Source organism: Lonchura striata, chromosome 21, assembly GCF_050655825.1.
Source record: "Lonchura striata isolate lonStrDom1 chromosome 21, ASM5065582v1, whole genome shotgun sequence".
NCBI lineage: Eukaryota > Metazoa > Chordata > Aves > Passeriformes > Estrildidae > Lonchura > Lonchura striata.
In genome coordinates, this window is record NC_140723.1 from 4,465,142 (window position 1) to 4,486,879 (window position 21,738).

Sequence of the window (21,738 nt, forward strand, 5' to 3'; positions counted from 1 at the left end):
CCTGGCTTAAGTGAGCCTTTGTCAGTTTGGAGGAGTTGCAGGACAGGTCTCTGGAGGAAGTAATGGAGCTGTATTCCCATGAGAATTAAGAACTTGGCATCAATTTCCATCTTTGCTACCTTTCTTTCACCAAAACATTCTGGTGTTACCTGGCTCTGTCATGCCTAAGGATGGCACCTCACTGGACTCTGAAGTTACCCCAGCATCTGGAAATCTGGTTCTGCATTCATCTGAAGTGCATATTCTGAACATTAGAAAATTACTGCATAGGAGCCTTTATGATTGCTTATTTTAATGGGAAACAAGTTCATTCTCAATTACTGCATTTTCGTAATGAAATACATGGATACTTTTGCAAATTCAGAATTAAGAAATGTCTGTGTTGTTAATAACTACTGGAAGAACTGCTTCAACTCTATGCTCTCTCTCTTAATTTGTTTAGGAAATATTTCATATGTTTCTCTAGCTTTGAAATATGCTCAGGCTATGCAAAAGTTGTAATCTATGTAAGATTTTACAAGTTTGTGTGGTAAATCTGCACATCTAACTGGTATTGCCATGCAAATGTAAACCAAATGATGGAAAGAGTCTTTGTCCTAGAATCTGGAATAATTACTTGGTTTGTAAATGGGCATGATTCAGAATACAGGAAAAGCTCTGCATTCCTGGGTGGCAGCACTGCTTTGTAACATTAGAAGGAAAATATTTCCATGCTTGTATTGTTTTTAGTCTTGCAGAAATATTTTAATACAAAGCATTAGCAAAGTGGCCATAAATTTGATTATAATTTTTTTTCTCCAAGGCTGAGGGAGTTCAATTTACAGAAATGAGGTTTTCAGTGTGTATATTTGGGCTTTCCCACTCCCATTAAAATGGTAATAGGGAAAACACTCAGAAAAATGAGCCTAGAGCCCATGGATGTATGTGTTTAACTTGCAGATTCTTCCACTGTGTTCAGCAAAAGACTTGGTAAATAAAATATTGTAGTGCTGCTTGCATTACAGCTGACCCTGTTCTCAACCTTTTACATTGCAGATGTCCAGCAAACATGAATTTACTTGGGTTCTCTTTCTGTGTCATTAACTTGGTCTTTCAGTTAGGGTAAGTAAGTGTATGAACTAAGATTAGGCTAATTTTACTCTCATGGTAAGTGTTATGAAGGACTTTGCTGATTCTAACGAAAAAAAAAAGTTGCCTTTCAGTTAGCAAAATGCTTTTTTTCTGATATTTCAGTATCTCTTTTCATGAAATTCTCATTTACCTGCTGCTAAAAGGTGAGCTGAGATACTTTTCTGCTCGTTGTTTCCTGTACACTAGAAACTTTTTGCCTTTTTATTATTTGCAAGCTTTAGTTTTAGAACCTGTGGTAATTGGGTATCTGCTGCCACTGAGCTCAGCTTAAACTGAAGGGAATGCATCCACTCTTCTCTAACATTTAGCATTTTGTTCCCTGGCAGCTGGAGGGGTTGGGGGTTGGTTGTTTTCCTGACGAGAAGGCAGCCAGTTGGCATCTGCTGTATGCCTCGGATCATCTCTCAAGAATAATGTGAGGTTTTTTTTTCTCCTAATTCTGCTTGTTCTGTGGGCTTGAATGCTTCATTGAGAACGAGTTCTCTTAGGGAATTGAGAAGTATTATATGGCTTAGGAGCAGGAATGCACACAAGAGGGCACAGATGCTGGAGCCATCAGTGAATACTTGCAGTGATGAGAAATATTTTCATTCAGACTGACAAGCTTCTAACTGAAGAAGAGGCAGAAGAAACGTGGAGAGTGATCAGTCTGGTTTTGTTGCAGTCCTTTACAAGTTTCTTTCCAAAAGGGGAAGGTGAAGTACACAGTACTGTGCTGTGAGCAGGAGCAAATCCTGTCTCAGGAATATGTCCCTCTCAGCAACAGAGAAGAGATGCTTTTCTAGAGAGACAAAGGTTTTACTTTTAAAATGGGTGGAGACAAACAGAACCATAATGGATACAAACCAGCCTGCGCACTAGTACTTGAAGCTGTAAAAGCACACAAGGGAATATGCTTCATCCAGTAATTACAAGCCTTGGACAGCTTGCTAGCCATTTATGTTCATGCTTACCATTTGGTATGAAGCCCACAGTGACTGTCAGAGCAAAAAATGGTTACTTAATCTGATTATTTTGTTTGTTCTTTCAACAAAAAGGTGCATCATGATGCAAGCATAAATAGTGATCCCAAAATGATAAAAAGTACCTATCTTCCAGCAGCTTGGATGACCCATGACTTGGTTGGAAAGATAAGTATGACACAGAGAAGTAGGAGGGTGTCAGCTACAGAAAAAAATCCCTAGCACTGCATCCATACTGTCATTCATGTTCTCATACTCTAACTTCAGAAGAAGGGATGTGTTGCTGCTGTATGGAGACTGCATTTTAGTAGGGCATGAGATGCAATATTTGAAGCTTAAAAAATAAGCAATGAAACACTGAGTGAATTAATTTGAATTAATTAATTGTTGCCCAAAATTTTAGATAATTTTTCAGTGTGTTTAGAATGTGGTCTTGCATGTGGTATGGAAAGAAAGGAAAATATGTAAAATTAGAGAAGATGTGCCTGCCTGCTGCCCTGGTTTGTCAGCTGACAGCCCAGCTCTGACAACACTCTCTGCTCTGAGCTTCAGTGGATATTTACAGTTCTTGCAGCATTATCACTTGGCAGGAAATAAACAGCTTTCTGGGAAGAACAGCAAAAAGGGACAGGCTGTCCTTGCTGACACAATTTATCTGGCCTTCAGCCTCTTCCTGCCACTTCTTGAGAAGCATCCAGGGAAGTGCAGGGGCAGGGAGCAGCTTGTGGGAATCCCTGCAGTGCTGCTGCCTCAGACCCTGGCCAGGCCCCTCAGTCAGCACATGTCCTGTGTGGGGGCATCACAGGGCAGCCCTCACCCTTGGAGCATCTGTGGACACTTGGCAGAGCTCTGTGTGCAGAGCAGGCCCAGCCACACAGCCCAGATGGGAGGGAACTGAGCCCAGGTCTCTGTATCCAGAGTGCACCCACAGTAAATTATTATTTCAGGGACTAGGCAGCATTTCTGACTTGTATTTTTATAGCCACACTTTGGGAGCAGTGCTGGCACACATGATAGGCTCCAGAACTGAATCCAGACCTGGGAAAAGCAGGATCCTGTGTTTTAGGTAACACAGCTCTTCCACGTTGCTGAGCAATACTGAGAGCTGCTCTGGGGGTGCAGCAGTCAGGGTTTGCAGTGCTCTGTGTCACACTCAGTCTCTGTAGCAGCTCTAAGAGCCTTTCTGGTCTCTACAAGATTGTTCTGTGTGCTGGAAGATTGAGAGGAAGCTTTTATTCCTGGGCTTGTTCATTTGCTTTACTTCATTTAACAGCTTCTAATTATACCTTTTGCACAACCTTAAGTAATTCCTTCCTACATAGGGTTTATGGCCCTCCAAGTCATGTAGATACTTCTGTACTTTTACAATTTAATTCAAGGCCATTCCACTAATGGTAGAGGGAGGAAGAAGAAAAGTTGTCTGAGGATCTCATGCAAGCAGTCCTGTTCCAAAGAGCAGAGTTGAGTCTAGTGAGACTCGTGTAACATTCATAACACTAAAGTCTTCCCCACCTGATGGAAGTTTCCCAGCAGGACTGGGGACATTTCTGTGCAAATCCTTCTGATTTCTAAATATTGTTGGTGTAATTATTTTTACAGCTTACACTGGCAGCACCTCTGAGCCACAGACAGAACTTGCCTGCAGTTCAAGTGTGGTTTTGGTTCAGAAATAGCTTTAAAGTACTGCAGCTATCTTCTCCTCATGGGTGGTTATAGTGGAATTTCCTTTGGAATTCCCAGATTTCATTGCAATCTTGTTGAGCTGCTGTTCTGAATCAAAGGAGTCCTCTAAATTCAAATGGCAGTTTCTGCAGCTGTTTGTCCAATTAAAATTTTTTCTGCTTTGTGTTGGAAAGAGGATTTTTCTCACTGTTAACTGTAGTTTGAGTATGGCCCCAGATAAAGATCTTTGTTTTTCAGCAGAGCATAAATTGAAAGTGTTATTTTCTGACTCAATCTGTCCAGTCTTTTAGCAAACAGAATTTTCTTTAATTCTGTGTTTTGATTTGCTGTTCAGGACTTAGTGAAAAGCAAGGTGGTTCCTTTCCCCACTGGTAGCTGTCCTGTATTCTGACCAGGACTTCCCAGAGTCAATTTTCAGGGTTTTGATAGATCTTTCAAAGTTAAATGCATTACATGCTCCAGACAAACTGCTTCAGGACACCCAAAGTATTGGTCTAAATTTGCTGCCAGTTCCTAATGAAGATTTTGTTGAGTGATGACCATCATTCCTTCAAACAGCTTATTTGAAATAGTTTTTTCCAGGATTGAGCAGCAGCTTTGGGCACTGAGAGTTCATCATGGCCAGTCACACTTGGACCTCCTCAGCACCTTCTGCTCATGGCCCAGGTGCTCCAGATAAGCTGTGCTTGGGTGTCGTTTTGATTTTTGATGAACCTGACTGCTGAGGAGGCTTCCCAGTTTGATTTTGGACTTGCCCCTTGGCTTTAGAGCTGCTGGATGATTGATCACTGGCATACTGGCTGAAACTTTGCTTCCTCAGTGATTCTTTGTCAGACACTGGACCAAGTTGCCCACAGAATTTGTGTATGCCCCATCTCTGGAAATTGGAATGGAATGGAAATGGCCTCAAGTGCATCAAGAAAGGTCTAGATTAGATATTAGGAATTTATTTTTCACAGAAAGGGTTGTGAAGCATTGGAACAGACTTCCCAGGGACTGTGGTGGAGTCAGCATCCCTGGAAGTGTTCAAAAGTGTGCAGATATGGCACTTGAGAACATGGTTAAATGGTGGTGGTGGGTTAACAGTTGGGTTTGTTGATCTTAGAGGTCCTTTCCAACTTCAATGATTCCATGGTTCTGTAAATCCACAAGACCTGCTCAGATCTCCATTTTCAGGTCCTGCAGGGCTGTGCCTCTCACTGCTGCAGGGTCCTGTTCTAGCTGACCATCACCAGTGCTTTGATCTCTGTCTGCCACTGGGGAGAAGCTGCTGCTGTTGCTCCCTGACAGCCAGTCCCACTGTGTTTACTCCTGGAGAAAATGGGATTTGGTGCTGGGCAATACAGCATCATCTACTGGCTCTAAACCTGGCAACAAGGATAATTCCTGCATTGTAGTTTAGTTGGAATTACTTTCATTCTTCAAGGCAATGTTTAGGGCTTTTGCTGCTAGAATTTAGGATTTTCAGAATTTCTGTACTACAAAGAGGCATCTTTCTATTGAGGTTTTTACAGTTACAACTTTTCTCTAAAATAGCTGTTCAAACGGTTTCTCTGTGCTGTTAAGTTCCAATGAGTATGCTGTCAGAATGGTCTCTATGTCATTTCAGAACCATGTAATTTAATTTTGAAAATTGCACACGTTCTACTCTAAAGTAGTGTCAGCTCTGGGAGCTGCCTACTTCTGTGCATTGAAATATTTTGGAGTTTTAATGCGTTCTAAGAAACACACTGCTACTCTCACATGCATGCAGCTCTAGTCTCAGACCAGATTTCTCCTGTGTTATTTTGTATATGATGTATAAAGCACTCTCACACTGAAGTGAGACAGGCAGGAAGTCAGCTGCTGCCTTGGGTGGTGATGAGTCTGATCACTGATGGGCACAGCACTGTAGTTTGCATTTTTCACAGGAAATCTTCTCTTGGGTGGGGAATTGCAGTCTCTGAGAGAACTAGCAACTGATGATGCATTTATCTGTGCTGACTTTTCTCGTGACTACATCTGATATACTTCTCAGTTGTTCTTCCACAGTGTTTTGCAAAGGACTACTTTCCATCATGTAAAAGGTAAATGAAGGCTTGTACTAGGAAATTAGAAATAATGAAGCTCTAAGCTCCTGGGTGGGCTCAGAGAGACACAAGCTTTGCTGGCAACTTTCAAATAAATCCCCTGCAGCAAATTTTTTTTTCCTCCTTCCTCTTTGGAAAACTACAGAGCATTAAGAACATTAATAATAATTTCCAAAAGAAAGGAAGGGCACTTAGGGTGACATTCCCTGGCTGGTGCCCAGTGAGGGTTCTGTCCCAATCACCCATAATGAGGAGAACAGAAGAAGAGAAGCAAAGACAAAAGAGAACAGAGAAGCCTCCCCTGCCCTTCTGCTGTCCACAGGCATTTCCAGGTCATGAAGAGGAGTTGGAGGCTTTGTCCTCTCTAGCTTTGGGTCTTGGCCACTTGTGGGTCACTTTGCACAGCTCTCGGGGGAATATTCGGTTTCATGAAATCCTCCAGGCCTGCTATGCTGCTGGAGAAAGTCAGGGCTCTGCAATTGTGTTGCACAGGTTGCTCCCTTGCGGGTGACTGGCTGGCCCAACATAAAGCTCAGGTGTTAAATTGTGAACTGAACTGCTTGTAAAACAGCTGCCTTACTCATCGTGCTGCTCCGGGGCATGCAATAGCATCCTGTCTTATCGTGGAGACTGCTTTTGATCAAGTTGGTCCAATTAAGCTCAGATGACAGCAGAAGTGTGGCCTGCGAGAGGCAGCATGTCCAGAGCACCCTGCAGTGGCCTGTGAGGTGTCAGCAGCCCAGGGGCTGAGCAGTCTGGAGCTCTCCTGTGCACTGTGCTGTGTCACCTCCAGCTCAGCTGGGCCTGCTGGCCATGCCCGCTGTCTGGCTTAGTGCAGAGGGCTGCTCCTCCAGTGGAAATATTCCCTGTGGAGTGATGGGAGGCCTTGGCTATTCCCATGGAACAGTTGTGTACTGCATCCAGCACCGGCCATGATATGATTGACTGCAGAAGAAAATGTCCTCACGTGGTCACCTCACCCTTAACAATATCCACGTTTAGCCTGTCAGCCTTTAACAAAACAATAGCACTAAACCATTTAACTTGAATTCAGGAACTAACCAGCTCATCTTTCCTTCAGGCAAGCCATTCTTCATCAGAGCCTCATGACAGTTCTCCCTCAGCCTTTGTTAAGGCAGGAGCTTACTGACATTCTCCTTGCTGGCATCCATTTTTAGAAATGTCTCAGGTGGAGCTGTCTGTCCCCATGGCTTTGAACGAAGCAATTACTTTCATTCATTGGGTTTTTCGTAATGATGAGAAGTTACTCTGAACAGACAACCCTCCCTCCCACTAGCAATTGAATCCTATGAGCAACAGAATGTGTCAGGGTGTGTAATCTTACCTCTGCCCTGCGTTGTTGGAGGCCTCTGCACTGCCATGTGCCTGTTGCTGTGTAGATTCTGCATCACAGCCCAGTCCCAATTCCAATTGCTTAAGCTCTTAAGTACTGGGGTGTGCAACTGGGTATACAAGAAAACTTTTCTTGAATAACTTATCAACATGATGTGTGGCCAATGAAATCACCAAGTGCAGCCTAATATGGTTCTTTCCTCTGGACCTTGCTTAACAGCAGTAGATGACAATACAGGAGTGCAAGGCTATCCTGTCAGAGTACCCTGTCAGAGCCCCACTTGCTATTCACTGGTGTCTCCCTTGCACCTTGCCATGGAGCAGCTGGACTCAACATGGCATGAGCTCTGTGTGAACTTCCTTGAAGCTGGTAAGTTCCTGGAGAGCCTTACACCTCACCACTGCAAGGTTTAAAAGGTTGGTTGTGTGTTCCAGTTGCCTTCCATAGGGCACTCAGTAGTGCAGACCCTGTCCTTGAAGTGGTTGTGAAAATAATAAACACATTAACAAAGGTAAAATAAATATTATAGGTAGCAGAAACTTGGTCAGCTGGGTAGGTGGTGGGCAGGGGAAGCTATTCTGTGTCAGGCCTGATGACCCCATGCTTGATCCAGAGACTTTGTGCATGGAGGGCCTCTTAGTATGTTATTATAGTTCAATGTGATTAATAATTAGCATCCTTAAGCAGATTCAGGGTGGGTATGGTGGGATGATCTGGTATGGTTTTCCTTCTGGTGTTTCATGGCAGTGTATTTGCACTTTTCTAACTCTGTGGCTTTCGCATGTTAATAATTTGTGGATGACAGTTTTAATCTTCAGAAAGAAGCATCTCTTCCTCTGAATCACTTTGTAAGGAAATGAATGGCAGTCATGGTTCCCATGTTTCAGTGGCATGCCATTTAAAATTTGGAATACCTAACACCTTTTCCAAAATTAACCACAGCTGGGATCAAGGTGCACACCAATATATAAATAATATAGCAACAGTATATGAGCAATCACAGGTGTGGCTTCCATGTATGATTCAGAAAAAATAATGAGCTCTGTGGATGAAAATAGGCATTTGGGTGGGGATTATGCAAGGCCTGAATTACGATGCAGGATGGGTGGGGGTAACACCTCTTTCAGTTTACAAATGCTAATCACAAGCTCAGCAGCCAGAAATTTCTGCAGTGCTATTTAATGAATATTAATAAGTATAATTAAACGTTGTGTGCTAGATTTTCAGTGCCAGGAAGCTGTGTGAAAGAGAACATTTGCTCTATGTTTTCAGTTTTAAATGAATACAGACTGTTCTGAAAAGCAAGCTGACAGGAAATGGTAAGATTAGCCTACTTCAAAAACAAAAGTTTACCCCAGGAACATTGAGTACACCCAGAGAAAATCAATAGGTTGCCTAACTGTAGAGTGCCTACAAGCAGATAAAATGAGGGTTTGCCTTCATCTCCAATTTCCTTCTTGACATAATCCAGTGAGTATGTATTTAACGTACAGCTTGTAATATTAAAAGTGTTTATAAGGGCCACAGTCTGTAATCATGAGTTTGAAGGCTGGGAATTCCACCATGACTGATCTGGCCATCATCTTAACTGTGAATTCTTGACAAGACTTGGTTTGAACACCATCAGCAACTACTCTGCTGTAGTAACTGCCCTTGCAAAATTGGTGTCTTTGTCCTGGACTAGAAGGATGCTTTCCTTTTTCATGTCAAACTTAACACTTCATGAAGACTTTAAAAACAAAACCAAGGCTGCAGCAGGAGCACATGTGGTGTTGTTGGGTGCTCTTGTGCAGTTTCAGGATGGTAGTAATTGTGCCTGCTGCAGTCTGGGAGTGAATGGAAAACTCTTAATGGCAGCAACAACAATCAGTACATTTAAATGACTGCAGAATTTAATTATGTCGTCAATCAGCATACTTCCGGATCAGGTTTACTTTCTGGTTTATCTCTTGTGATGCAAAAGAAGCTGCTGATGAGCTACAGCTCTGTGTTATTTACTGACTTTATCTGTTTAACAGCAAGTTAATATGGTGAAGTTAAGCTAATGGGTTTTTCAAGTCACCTAGTACTAACACTGCCTCTTCTTTTCAGGAAAAGCTATACTGGGGCAAACATCCTTTCCTTTAGTTACCAGCCAGACTCAGCTCCTCTGGGTTGATTTGCCAGTCAAACTCACCAAGTAAAGGGTGTTCTGCAAACAGCAGAGCAGCCAAGCAGCACCAGGCAACACCAACCCTTGCCCAGGGTGAATATGACAGATGCTTTTTGCTGTCAGTCATTATTCATTGTGCTTTTGCTTGTGCTATCAATGGTTTTGAGCCTGGGGGAGAAAGTCACCCAGCACTCTCCTCCCATTCTCACCATTTGCTGCCAGACACATCCCAATGATCCTGGGTTCTCTGTAGGGTGTGCTGGATCCAGCCTCTGGAGTTGATGGTGGTACATCCCCTCTGCCCCAGCACAGCTGGTGCCTCCTGACACCTGAGTCCTCCCTGCCGTGGCTGGGTGGTCACAACAGGGTTCCTGAGGCGTGGAGGAGAGTGCTGAGGGCAGGGGAGCAGTGTGGGGAACCTGCTCCTTCCATCAGGAGGCTGTTCCTTTCCACACACGCACATCTTTCTTCCCTGCTTTAACACAAATTCCTGGTAAACTTCAGTTTATCAAGTTGGAATTGCTTTGAAGTGTGATTATTCCAGTCAAATCTAGCTCTCAGAGGCAAGCTGTCAGGCCTTGCTTCAGTGAATCCAAACTCTAAATATTCAAACATGTGATCAGGCTGTTGCAAAAGCATGTTGTGTCCTGACAAGTCTTATCATGTGCCATGGGATGAGCAGAGAAATGTCTTCTGGCCAGAACTTGCAAAGCTTCCCCCACAGCTCTACAGCTAATTACTCACTTGGAAAATGAAATAGGTTTTGGATCATGCAGACTGATTCCCAAAGCACAGGAATCTGGTGTCTAAGAATATGTGCAAGGCTTCCACCTGCTTTTGTCAGTGACCCCTTCACAAAAAGAACCACTGAATTGTGGACCAAGTCTTCAGTGAGACCTCTTTACTACAGAATTTTAAAGATAAAACAGTCAAGTTACCTAACACTGTAAGACTTGCCTGTCAGTTACTTTCCTTGTACTCAAGAGCCATGTGAGCTCTGTAAGCTGTCTGAATGCCTTGCTTACAGCCAAGCAGTTCCTTGCTTAACTTCTGAAATGTTAACTTAACATTGTGTTTAAGTCAGCTGACACAGCTCACAATAGGAAAGCAAACATCACTACAGTGACTTTTTTCTTTTAATACTCAGGACTAAGTGGCCAATACCAATACCTTCAGCAAATGCAATTTTTTTTCCCTAGGGTCAAAACACATAGAGGTTAGGTTAAGTCTTAATGTTTTAGGAATTTCAGAAAAGATTATGTAAGACCATTCAAAAGCACAAGTTTTATAATGGTTTTAAGTTTTTCAGCACTATAAATATGATAATAGCTTGTACACAGAGGCAGCTCAAGTGTAAAACCTTCTGCTGCTACATTGGATGTTTTTTAGGGTACCTCTACTGCTAACAGAAGTGAAAATACATGCTGGAATGCAGGGCTGGACTGTAACAAATAACCCCATTTTATACCAGATATGTTTAAGGAAAAAATGTGGAGTATCAGGAATGGAGTGGGACCCAGAGGCAAAAGCCAGGAGAGATTTGTAGGGCAGTTACTGGGGTTTAGGTGGAGTTCTACTGGAATGACAACTGCTGAGTGTGTGCCAGCTCTAACAGTCTACAAGGGAAGAGCTGCAGCTTGGCAGTGTCAATCTGTTTGCTGCAGCTGTGATGCTGTAACTGAGAGTTTACATTATTTTGGGGTCCTAAAGTTGCAGCTTTCCCCTTAAAAATAAGCAGTTTTAAGTATAGATTTTACCTTTTCATCTTCTAAAAATCCAGGGGGTGGAGGGAAAGCAGAGCTTTCAGCAGGCTGAGTATGAATTAAAAGCCTTGCACAGGATTAGGTAACTTGTTTATGTTTTGAAGCCTATCATCTGCATGGGCTCTTAGTGCTGTGGCACAGCAGTAGGTGTTCAGCACCTTCCTAAATGAATCTTAGCAATCCTCCAAGGTGTAAGAGCCAAGGGATTGGGCATTACTGAAAAACTGCATCTGACATTTTTCACACCTGACATTTTTCACAATTCCAGGGCTGCTACCCTGTTTTGTTCTGAAATAAGCCCATTGACAGGAACATCCACACTGCCAGACCAAGGCAAATATTTGCATACACAGCCAGAGGATTTGGCTGTTGTGTGATGCTTTCTATCAGTAACCTCATCCATGGCTTGCATACTGTGGTGCAATACACTTTCTTTGTGATAAGTATTCACAATTTCTTCCCCCTCTTAATCATGCTTTTTTTTACCAGGTGAGAAATTGAAGACAGGAACAAGACAGCCTTTTCCTTTCTGTATGATGGTGGCTAACATGCTGTAGGTAACTCTAGAAAAAACCAAAATCATTAATTATGTTAGGCCAGATAAACTTAATCTTACAGGATGTTTTATTGTCAGCACAAAACTAGATACCATGCCACCAGGTAGTAGGGTGGAATTAAAATTAATGGTATGCAATGGAAGTTATTGAACATTTCTGCAGAAATCTTAACTCTAATTAAATGCAAGCTGAATTCAACATCTGTTGCACATTTAACATTACTAACTTTGAACTTCCCAGAAAATGCAGAATTAAAATGCAATTGCATGCACTATTCAATAAAACAAAAAACCAAAATGTATCATAAATAAGTATTTTATAACTTTATTAAACTCAAGACATGACAATATTCAAAATACAAAGTGAATTATTTTTTATTCAATACTGTACACAATGCAGAAATATCAGTGCATTTCTATAGCATGTATTTCACCTTCATTTAGTTTGTACTAAAACAAATAAAAAGTAAGCTTAAAATAGCTCAAACATCTCATTCAGCAGTTTAAACTGTAAACACCTTGTTTACTTCTGTTAGGAGGAACACATTCATCTTCTTCTATACCCCTGTTAATGAGCACCCTTTCTCTTGTGCTTATCTGTGAGAGGATAAATGTAACCAAACTGAGCACAAGAAATTGCCAAGGTGGCACCTCAGTGAACTTCAGTGAATGGCTGAGGCACAGTGAGGAAAAATTAAACAGCAAGAAGCAGCATCTGAAGCAGCAAGAGATGGGACTGACACTGTTCATAAATGGAATAATGTTTTTTCCTCATATCCTCCTCTTCCTCCCCTAAAATACTGAACAGAAACCAGAACACAAGACCAGCTTGTGCTGTGTTTCTGTATTTAATACAGTCATAATTTCGGACTCTAGGTGAGCACATAGTTGGTACTGCCTACCTAATAGCAGCCCTGTGGCTGCTCAGGACACATTCACACGTTTCTAGGATCCAGCAGGAAAAGAGCAGCAGCAGAGGCTTAGCAATAGCTGGTCCAAGTCTCTTCTAGGAAAAACTGCAAAATTGAGCCAAGTGTGTCTAGCAACTGAATTCACAAAATCTAACTCACTTTAAAAGTCTATTAGCATCAAATTAATTTGTAAGATAGATTAATCTTTCAAAATGCACTTCCAATATGCCTGCCAAGTCTTGAAGTGGGTATCATATCTCACATTTACCTTCTTATAAGACATATCCTAGTAAAAGAGGACAGCCTGTTCTCAGTAGAATTACTGTGTAAAATGAATTTTGGAAAATAGCTATTACAAAAACTGTACTGCGTTACTTGGTCTGTTGTCTGCTTTATAAGTGACTCTTAAGCAAAGATCGATTTTTAAAAAATTTTTAAATAATTTTGACTACCAAACATGTTCATCTAGGTAGCATACAACTGGCCAACTGTGACTACTATCCCTCCATGTTTCTGTGGAATCTTTGTAGGTTTTCAGCTTACATACCAAGACAAGAAAAGTCTCAAGAAACATTGAATATATGCAGCATAAGAGGACTTTACCATCCACTTTTCAGTTCTCAGAGGACAAACTGCTCCTACTTCATTATCTGTGAACCGTAAGAACTTTGTAACATGATAAAGTTCAGCTCCATCCCAAGCAATGAGCTGAGACTGTGCTCCCAGACACTAAGGTGAAACCACATAGGACAGGTGTTTCCGTTTCAGGGGACCACCTATGTCCATTCTGGGTTTTGAGTCCAGTTTTGCTGGGGCTGAGGTGGCTGTGCAGTCACCAGACCAGGACTGAACCTCAGTGTTAGAGCTCCTCTCCTCTGCTTCTCTGAAGAATTTCTCATACTTGTCCAAATATGGAGGTCTCTCTGGTAGCAGATAGTAGTGCGTTGAACTGGCCTTCTTACCATTTTCAATAATTGGAAGAATGCAAGGGACCCTGTTGGAAGATCCTTCACTGTTTTGTCTTTGTAGAGCTTTGCTGCTGACATACTTAGGATCAGGTGCAAAGCTCTGGGTGGGGGGCATGACCCCATTGAGGTACGATGGGAGACTTTTGGGACTGGGGGTGCGGGAATTGCTGCGTGACAAAGGTTCCCGAGGGGGCACTTTGGGAGGCCTGTCTTCATCACTGTATGCACTGGAAGCCACTTCTGCTGACCACCTTCTGTAGTCTGGTTTGAGAGCCCTTGGGGGTATAGGAACCCTTGGTGGAATCTCTGGTTTGTCTTCATCAGAAGTTGGAGACGACCTGTTTAAGTGTCCACTTAGTCTTACTATGGGTTTATTGAGAGATCCAGCTGGTCCTGAATGAGACCTTCGCAGGCGTCGATGCAGCTGCTGTGGGGGAGGATAAATACTGGATATGTACACATTTAGGCTTTGGGTAGGGTTGGCATCTTCTGGTTTTGGTCCTGTTGGAGCATCGAAATAAGCATAGTTGATTTGTCCACAGCCCCTAAAGCTCCGACGGCTTGGAGCACCAGATTTAAAAGGAGGAAGTTCATAATCTTCTAACAAAAAGTCAGTATCTGAGCTAGTCAGGAATTCTACCTCTTTGTCAACCTCATCTGGAGTAAAGTCTTCAGATATAGGCAGAGGGGGTAGTGGCCTGCAGCTGCGATCATTAGAAGATGCAGACAGAAATTGAATTGGTCCATTTTTTATTGGCATGTGAGGAGGAGTTTCTTCAGAAACACAGCCCATGGTTAATGACAGTTTACTAAAACCAGGAACTAGATGGTCGTCGTACCTTGAAACTGGCTGCTCATTTTTGGGACTTACAGGAGATGGACTGGATTTCTGAGATGGGACTTGGATGCAACTTCCAGCAACGTGGTCATTCATGGAAGCCTGGCTGGAAGAGTGACCTAAAAAGGTGAGAAATTTTTAGAGACTCTTTTCTAAGTAACACTCCAGCACATGATTCTGCCACTGCATACTGAATTCCTTCTAATGCAACAGTAAGTAATGTCTGCTTAATGTCTTCAGGTAGTGAAATGCAGGTATTACAGAACACATCTGGCCGTGGATTTCTGCATTAAGTTAAGACAGTAGCAGATTATTTTACTGTTTTAGACCAGTGCTCCAGTTAAATGAGGTAGTTCACAAGACCCCAAGCATAAACAAGAGAGCTACAAAATCCCAACATAAGACTAGAACAAGTAATTTTTTATCAGATATTTTTTCCATCAGAAGTGTAATAGAGGTGTATGGTTTTTCAATCAAAAGTGTATGCACAAGGCGAATGGGAGGGGTGCGTGTTTTCAGAGCGGTTTTGCCGGCAGCGGCCAGCAGGGGGCAGCGCGGGGCCCGCGGGGTTTTTCCGACACAAATTCCCGACCCTTCAACGCGGCTGGGGCGGGTTTGTACTCACCCATGGGTGGCAAACGGTGCTCAGCTGGTGGGTTTAAGTTATACGTCACTGCTATAGGGTCCACATTAAAGAAAGTACTAAAGGAAAAAAAAAAAAAAAAAAAAAGGGAAAAAAAATGCCTTCACTGTAAATGAACCATAGGTCTGTACTGGCACAAGTATTCATAACACTAATTTTATAGACTTGAAGGTGCAATAGATAAATTTTTGCTTCACTCACTTTTCAAATCCACTGTGGGTACCCCAGCAGGTTTTCAGACTGCCCATGCCTTGACTGGTGTGAAGAAATCCGGTTTTTAAGGGGACTCTCATCTCCTGAGCAGCAACTCCTGCAGTTGACATCGTGCAGTGCTCTCTGAGGATGTCTCACAACCCTTGGTATTCAGGACTTGGCAGGTTTCCTGCAGTTCTCATTCCCTTCAAAAGGGAGGACACAAATATCAGAAATGCAAACCTGATGTTGTTCCATGTCTCATCTGAAAATTCAGTATTCAAGGAATCAAATAGCTCTGTAGAAAGGCTCCTGTATTAATACTTTCCAACTGAAAAACTAGACCAAGCTTCTTGTTTTGAGTCTGATTGCAAAATTAAAGTACAAAACAGGTTAAGTTCTCTTAAAAAACTACACTGCATAGAAAAAAAAGGATCAATATGTTAAGGTATTGATATGTGGCAGTTGTGTATCCCACAGTTTCAGTTCTTGAACATAAACTACTAGTTACTCATGCAAAATAAGTTTTTTAAAAAAGTTTTCTGGAGCAATCTAACCTTCCAGTAGTTGCTTTCAGTTATATCTTTCTGCTAAAGATTTTAGCTTCCAGTGTAACCAACATGTAGCAGCCTACTGTGCTGCTAACTATTATCTTCCACAGCCTTTGCTCTAACAGAATTGTTTACTACTCGAATTAGAAGTCTAAAACTTATTTTACATAAAACAGTAACTATTTTTAACTAACTTAAACATTAAGATACTTTAAAACAATCTCAAGTCTTCTACCTATTTCAAACAAATTGGAGATGTATAGATTGGAAATAATCTCAGCTGACACTGCTGTGCTGCATTCAAATCTATTTTGAATGTATGAAGAATGCTTTATCTTGCCCATTTATGGCAGAAAAAATAAGTTGGCAATTGCTTTATATTGAGTAAGTAATCAGTCTACAGAACAAATTGACTCACAGGACTTTGTAAAGGAAATTCATCAGGGAGGGGAAGGGGAAATATAAAATTAGTCAGCATTCTGAAGGCAGGAGAAATTAAGGCTATAAAAAATATGTTCTCTGGGTCTCTGTTTCATCTACACAAATATCCTACATTCAGCAAGGGCAATATGGTCTGTTTAAAAAAAACATACAAGAAACCTACCAAACCAAACCCACACAAAACAGTTTAATTTGTATCTCTCTTGAGAAACAATACTATGAGCATACAATATTAATGTGAATTTGTCCCTATCTCTCCACCAAAAGAATTCCATCTAAAGAAACGTCAACCAACAACTGAGGGCTGGCTGTATCAGGGCTCACCAAACAAGGCAAGAAAATCCCTTCACAGTGTGGTACTGCAAGAAAATGCAGTACAGGCACAGGTAGTAGCTTATGCCCATGGTAAACCTGCTCAAAACCAGGCATTCTGTGCAGATTTGTAATCTTCCTTTTCCTTTGGGATCCATTATGTTTGTCTGCAGAGTGGGAGATGGGCAAACTCCTAAACAGGACTAGGGACAGTAAAGCAGGTGCCCAAGGATTAGTTTGCAATCCAGTATCACTATTTGCAATTTATAAACAATAGTTTGAGAAAGAACAACTCTGCTGGGCTCTTTCAATTTTGAATTGGTCCAGTATTGATCATCTTAAGAAAACAGTAACTTCTGCCTGCATGTATGTTTATGGTGTGAGACCTAATCCCATTCTCTTCAGGAGTGGGAAGGTTTTCTCAATCCTGACTGTCTGTGTCAACAGAAGTGGGACTGCTTTATTCACCGCCAGATATCCAATATATTTTAGGCAGGCATTTCAGAATAACTTAGCCAGGAGACTTTAATAGAAGTGAATGAGGGCCATACCAGTGTACTATGTAGTGCAGCACAGTCCTGCTCCTGATTTTAGAAAAGACCATCCTCCTCAGACAACCTCCTTAAAAGCTATCTTAACCCTAGGAATTTTTGCATAACAGTTCAGCTGGACCCTTCCCACTAACAGGAACTGCAGGTATTTAATAGCAAAATTAAATAAAAACACAGAGCCCCATGAAGTAATAACATAGTCCTTGTAAGTGCAAGCAGAACCACTGTCTTCAGGGGAGCAAACACTAGAGACACCTATTTGTTAAAATGACTTAAGCATTTATTAATGACTTAAGTATACAGTACACCAATTCTAAAATTACTTCATATCAACATAATTTCCAAATAAAATACCCATCTTATCAGCTCATGCTGTATTGAACAGTGATTTTTTTTTTTTTTGTGCCTCATGGATCCTATTAGCAACAAATCTACAAAAGAAAGAAAATTAATTTAAGAGAGCTTAAAGCTAATGCTGCTATCCATTTCAATATTTCTGAAGTCAAATGCAAGTCACAAGTTAAAAAACCGCTGGTACAGAACACTGATTAGTCAGCAAATGATTGTACTCCACCTCAGTGTGTGTACAAGATCTGACAGGACCATGAGACATTGATTATGATATAAAAAATGAGGGGGGGAACAACTGCTGTAGTTTGAGAGCACATGTAACGTGCTAGTTGTGATAACATACAATCCTTGCAGGGCTTGTTAAGAAGCCCAACCTCCACCAAATCCCACGCCTAAACCACTACTAGTAATTACTGTGTCAGCTTTCTGAATGCTGTCTAAATCTCAGCTCTCAAGACTGATAGTTGCACAATCACCTCTCTGAAATCTCTCTGGAATGCTAAGCTCAACATCAGAAACAGACTTAAATATTTACATACTCTAGGAAAAGTTAATTTTCACTTGTTTCAATCAATTTTAAAAACAAAGCACACTTTATACAGCCATAAAGCTTGCTTCACTCATCAATGACGTCTTTGCAAATTCACAGGTGATTTGCCTTGACATTTCAGAGTTATGAAACTGTCCTCTGTGCCTTGAGCTAGGATATCAAGAGAGGTAGTGCCTTCACTAAACCACCTAGTTACTTCTTCAGTGGAGTCTAGAGAAATGGTGCTTGTATTTTAAAACATGCATAAGCTTGTTTGAAGACAGTATCTTAACAGGGAGACATGGGAATAGTAACTGAAAACAAAATTTGTATTTTAGACAGCATGCTCTTACTAAAGCTGAGTAGTATATATTATATTCTAGTAATTGGTGTTAAAAAAAATTACAAAAGCCATGAAAATACAAACATCAACAGTTTTCACTGTTAACTGCTGTCCCAAATCCGCCTCTTAAAAGTTTAAGGATCTCAACTTAGCCATAAATAACATCAAACTATATTTGCTAAAGAAAATGGACACTATGCAGTAATGAAGCGTTCTTGATTTCCCATTTGTGTGCTGCTCATTTGCACAGAATGGGCTTTCAGTTACTCTGCTTGTCTGACCTACTTATGCAGTTTATGGCATTTAGGAAGTTTGAAGCACTTTTGAAGGTGTTACAGTTTGTGTTATTCAAGAGAAATGGAGCACAAACTAAAGTATGGCTGGTAATTTCTACAGGGCAGTTACAAGCCAAGGCAATTCCAAGATTTGCTGGTGCATTAGGAAGCTACTGACACCCTTCCCTCTAAGGCATGGTAACAGTGCAAAGGAAATGCTTGTAACCTGCTTGTATTAACAAATATCAATAATAGCAAGTATTGGGGAGGAGATTGATTTTTAAAATGTTTTTACAAAGCCAAATATACCTTCAGACTTCAGCAGGATGGCTATTTGTAAGCTGAAAATTGTCAAGTGTATCCATAAACAGCATATCTACATAGTGAGGACTGTGGAAAGATTTTTGTGTAAGTTGAATTATGGCAAATATCCCAAATGATACATATTAATAAATACTTGTGTTATAACAACAGTAATCCTCTGTTTAGAAACTAAGAAGCATTTGCATATATATTTAGCTCAACCTATTAGCTATCACCGATCACACACAGAATCTTATTACTGTGTTCCCTGTTCTCCCTGCCCCAATGAAACCAGGTATTTGAGGCAAGTTAAGTTCATAACAAAGAAAACCTTTCTGGTATGCACAGCAGACCAAAGCATGCTCTAGAATGTTTCACTTAATGGGTTTGGAACACAGCAGCTTGCTGTACAGATTTCTGAACCCCTGTACAAACTTTCAGCGGGTTTTATAAAGGCAGCACTCTCGACAAGGAGCTTATTTACTTCTTCTAAGAAATAGGAAAGAGGGCAAGGAAAAAAAGACCTGCTTACCCCTTTTGGGAGGGGAAGAAACGTGTCTACCTTAAATCCACAACCTATTTTTGCTCACCTTGCCACCACATTATCTTTAACAAATCTCAGAAGCAATTCACAGGAGGAGGGGCACATTTTTGCACTACAAGTCATCTACTCCAGCTAGCTGTTCCTTATTTGACAATGTGATGTAATTTCCTTTTTCTCCTCTGACTTTCTATTTAACATAAGTACCTGAGATTGAGCCACCCCTTTTCATATTTAAGTATTTCAGACTTCCAAATATTGGACTTTAAAAAACTAAATACTGTTAATATACTTTCTAGAACTCCAAATACTTTTTTAAAATGTTAAAAATTCTGTTTCTCTCGTTTTTATCCCTCAAGTACTTCTGTCTTTGCAGCAAGATGAATGCTAACTAACCAACACTTGGCAGAAACAGCCTCATGACAAGGTTAGTTTAAATCTATTCACTTGATAAATAATTAGATCTTATTTACTATGCACCAAACTCCACAGTGCAGTTCAGTATTCCTGAGTCACAAGCCAAAGCATGCTCAGATACAGGCCTCAGAAGGCATTTCCATTTATAGGAATTATGTTCTTTACAGTTATTGTATAAATGAATTACATTCTTAACTTAGAGATATTTTTCTACACATTCTGCCAATCAGAAGTGGACCACTCTGGGGTAAAGAATTTAAGATTATGATCACTAAACAGTCAAATTATGGGTGCTTGCAAATAAAACTAATCCTTTGGGTATACGACAGACAAATCAACTGAACAGTAGACAAACTCTGCATTTAGATTGTTAGCTATTTGGAATATATTCAGAGAACCACAGTTCATCAAGCAGTTTAAGTTCAGTTAAAATTTGGGCTACCATTTCACAGTCCTACACAGCAAATGGGAGTAACCTGTAAATTGCCAGTAGAAAACTAATAATTAAATAGCAAGACAATTGCCTTGCCTCTGCTTGTCAGATTTCAGATGCATGCTTAAGGTATGGTACTTCACCCTCCTGAAAATTTTAATGTGAATATAGACAGCTTACATTCAGGAAATAAAAATTCCTTTCTAGCTGACTCAGACTCATAACCATAGTGTTAGACACACTGTGATAAGTTTTAATTCTCTTTTCTACTACAGAGAACTGGAAGTGTTTTTCTCTGAAATAAGTCCTGTACTGCAGAGCATGGCAGACATAGGGCTTCACGAAGAACAGGTAGGTTTCTATAAAAAAAAATCCAGAAAATTATCCCACAGAGGTAAATTACTAAGGAAACACAGCTAAGTTTGTACATAAAGTAAATTGAGTGAATGATACAGGCGAATTGAGCAGTTCAACAGATTCTAAGTACAATTCACAAATGCATTTGTGATGCAGAGGCATCATTCACCTGCCATTCCAGTACAACCAAGATTCAGGTATTCCCAAAATGACCAAAGACACCTGGTCCCCAGAGCCTTTCCCATCCAGTTAATATGTAAAGAGGTACTGTTATCTTTGGATCCAGCACAATACAATTTTAATTTATTGCTTCAGAATACTGCACCGGGCCCTTGGTCAGCGCTGCAGTGACAGGAGAACTCTGAAGTCCGAGTCCCCGGCCTGCTCGCTCTGCTGTCAATACTGAAGGACACAGCCACGTCTCCAGATTTAACCACCACAGACTGGCTATTTCAGAAAATCGAGCATAAGTACGTAATGAGGCATTAAGTCACAAAGAAATGTTTATTCTAAATTAAGCCAGCCTAAATTAGAGTGCGAAGCGCAGAGCCCGAGCCCGCAGTGCGGTCTGTTGTTTACTCACAGGAGCAGCTCGGAACGAGGGGAGAGCCCCGATCTCTCTCGGCTCGGGGAGAAAACGCGTGGCACGCCACGCCGACTCTCGAGAATGTGGCTGCGGGCTCCGCTGGCCCCGGGCGGGTCCCGTCCCGCTCGGAGGGACTCCCGCCGCCCCGGGGGCAGCGGAGCCGCGGCGGGTCCGGCCCTGCTCCCCCTCACACCCCTCACACCGCACCACCGAGCGCGCTCCCGCCTCCTCCCGCCGCGCCGCGCCGCCGAGCCCGGCCAACCCCGGCGCCGCGGCCCGACCGACTGGCGTGTGCGGCCCGCTCGGCCGCCGCTCCCCGCAGGGACGGCGCGGCCCCGAGCGGCGGGCGGGCACGGCGGGGCCGCCGGGGCCGCCACTCACCCCGACAGCGTCGCGCAGCTCCGCGCGGCCGCCGGCGCCGCCGCCGCACGCATGCGCCGCCCCAGCGCCGCTCACTGCCGCGGCGCGCGCCGGCCGCCGCTCTTATACCGGGGGGCGGAGCCGCGCGCGGCCCCGCCCCGCCCGC

General features: G+C 42.1%; 2 protein-coding genes across 8 annotated transcripts in view; one reads left to right on the forward strand and one right to left on the reverse strand.

The window, feature by feature from the left end:
- The first annotated feature begins 1,107 nt into the window (after positions 1 to 1,107).
- LOC110472503 (uncharacterized) overlaps positions 1,108 to 21,738 on the forward strand; it is a 111,214-nt gene continuing 90,583 nt past the window's right edge. The window contains exons 1-6 of one of the 5 annotated variants that reach the window (XR_014949789.1): positions 7,575 to 9,444; positions 11,604 to 11,667; positions 14,423 to 14,514; positions 19,779 to 19,846; positions 20,545 to 20,620; positions 20,942 to 21,096. Coding sequence is in view for 1 of the 5 variants with exons in the window: in XM_085558896.1 (XP_085415022.1) it covers positions 19,839 to 19,846; positions 20,545 to 20,620 (84 nt within the window). In the remaining 4 variants the exon portion in view is untranslated. The other 4 variants (XR_014949790.1, XR_014949788.1, XM_085558896.1 and 1 more) reach the window with 4 other exon arrangements.
- Positions 11,971 to 21,707, reverse strand: ERRFI1 (ERBB receptor feedback inhibitor 1). 3 transcript variants are annotated; one of them, XM_021534222.3, is made up of 4 exons: positions 21,594 to 21,707; positions 15,232 to 15,428; positions 15,013 to 15,089; positions 11,971 to 14,506 (listed from the first exon to the last, which is right to left on the reverse strand). In XM_021534222.3, exons 2-4 carry the CDS (start codon positions 15,351 to 15,353, stop codon positions 13,311 to 13,313), a joined length of 1,395 nt encoding a protein of 464 aa, XP_021389897.1. In that variant the 5' UTR covers positions 15,354 to 15,428; positions 21,594 to 21,707; the 3' UTR covers positions 11,971 to 13,310. The 3 variants fall into 3 exon arrangements, with proteins under 3 accessions (XP_021389897.1, XP_021389898.1, XP_085415021.1); XM_021534223.4 differs by lacking the exon at positions 21,594 to 21,707 and adding an exon at positions 21,210 to 21,361; XM_085558895.1 differs by lacking the exon at positions 21,594 to 21,707 and having other exon boundaries at positions 15,232 to 20,945.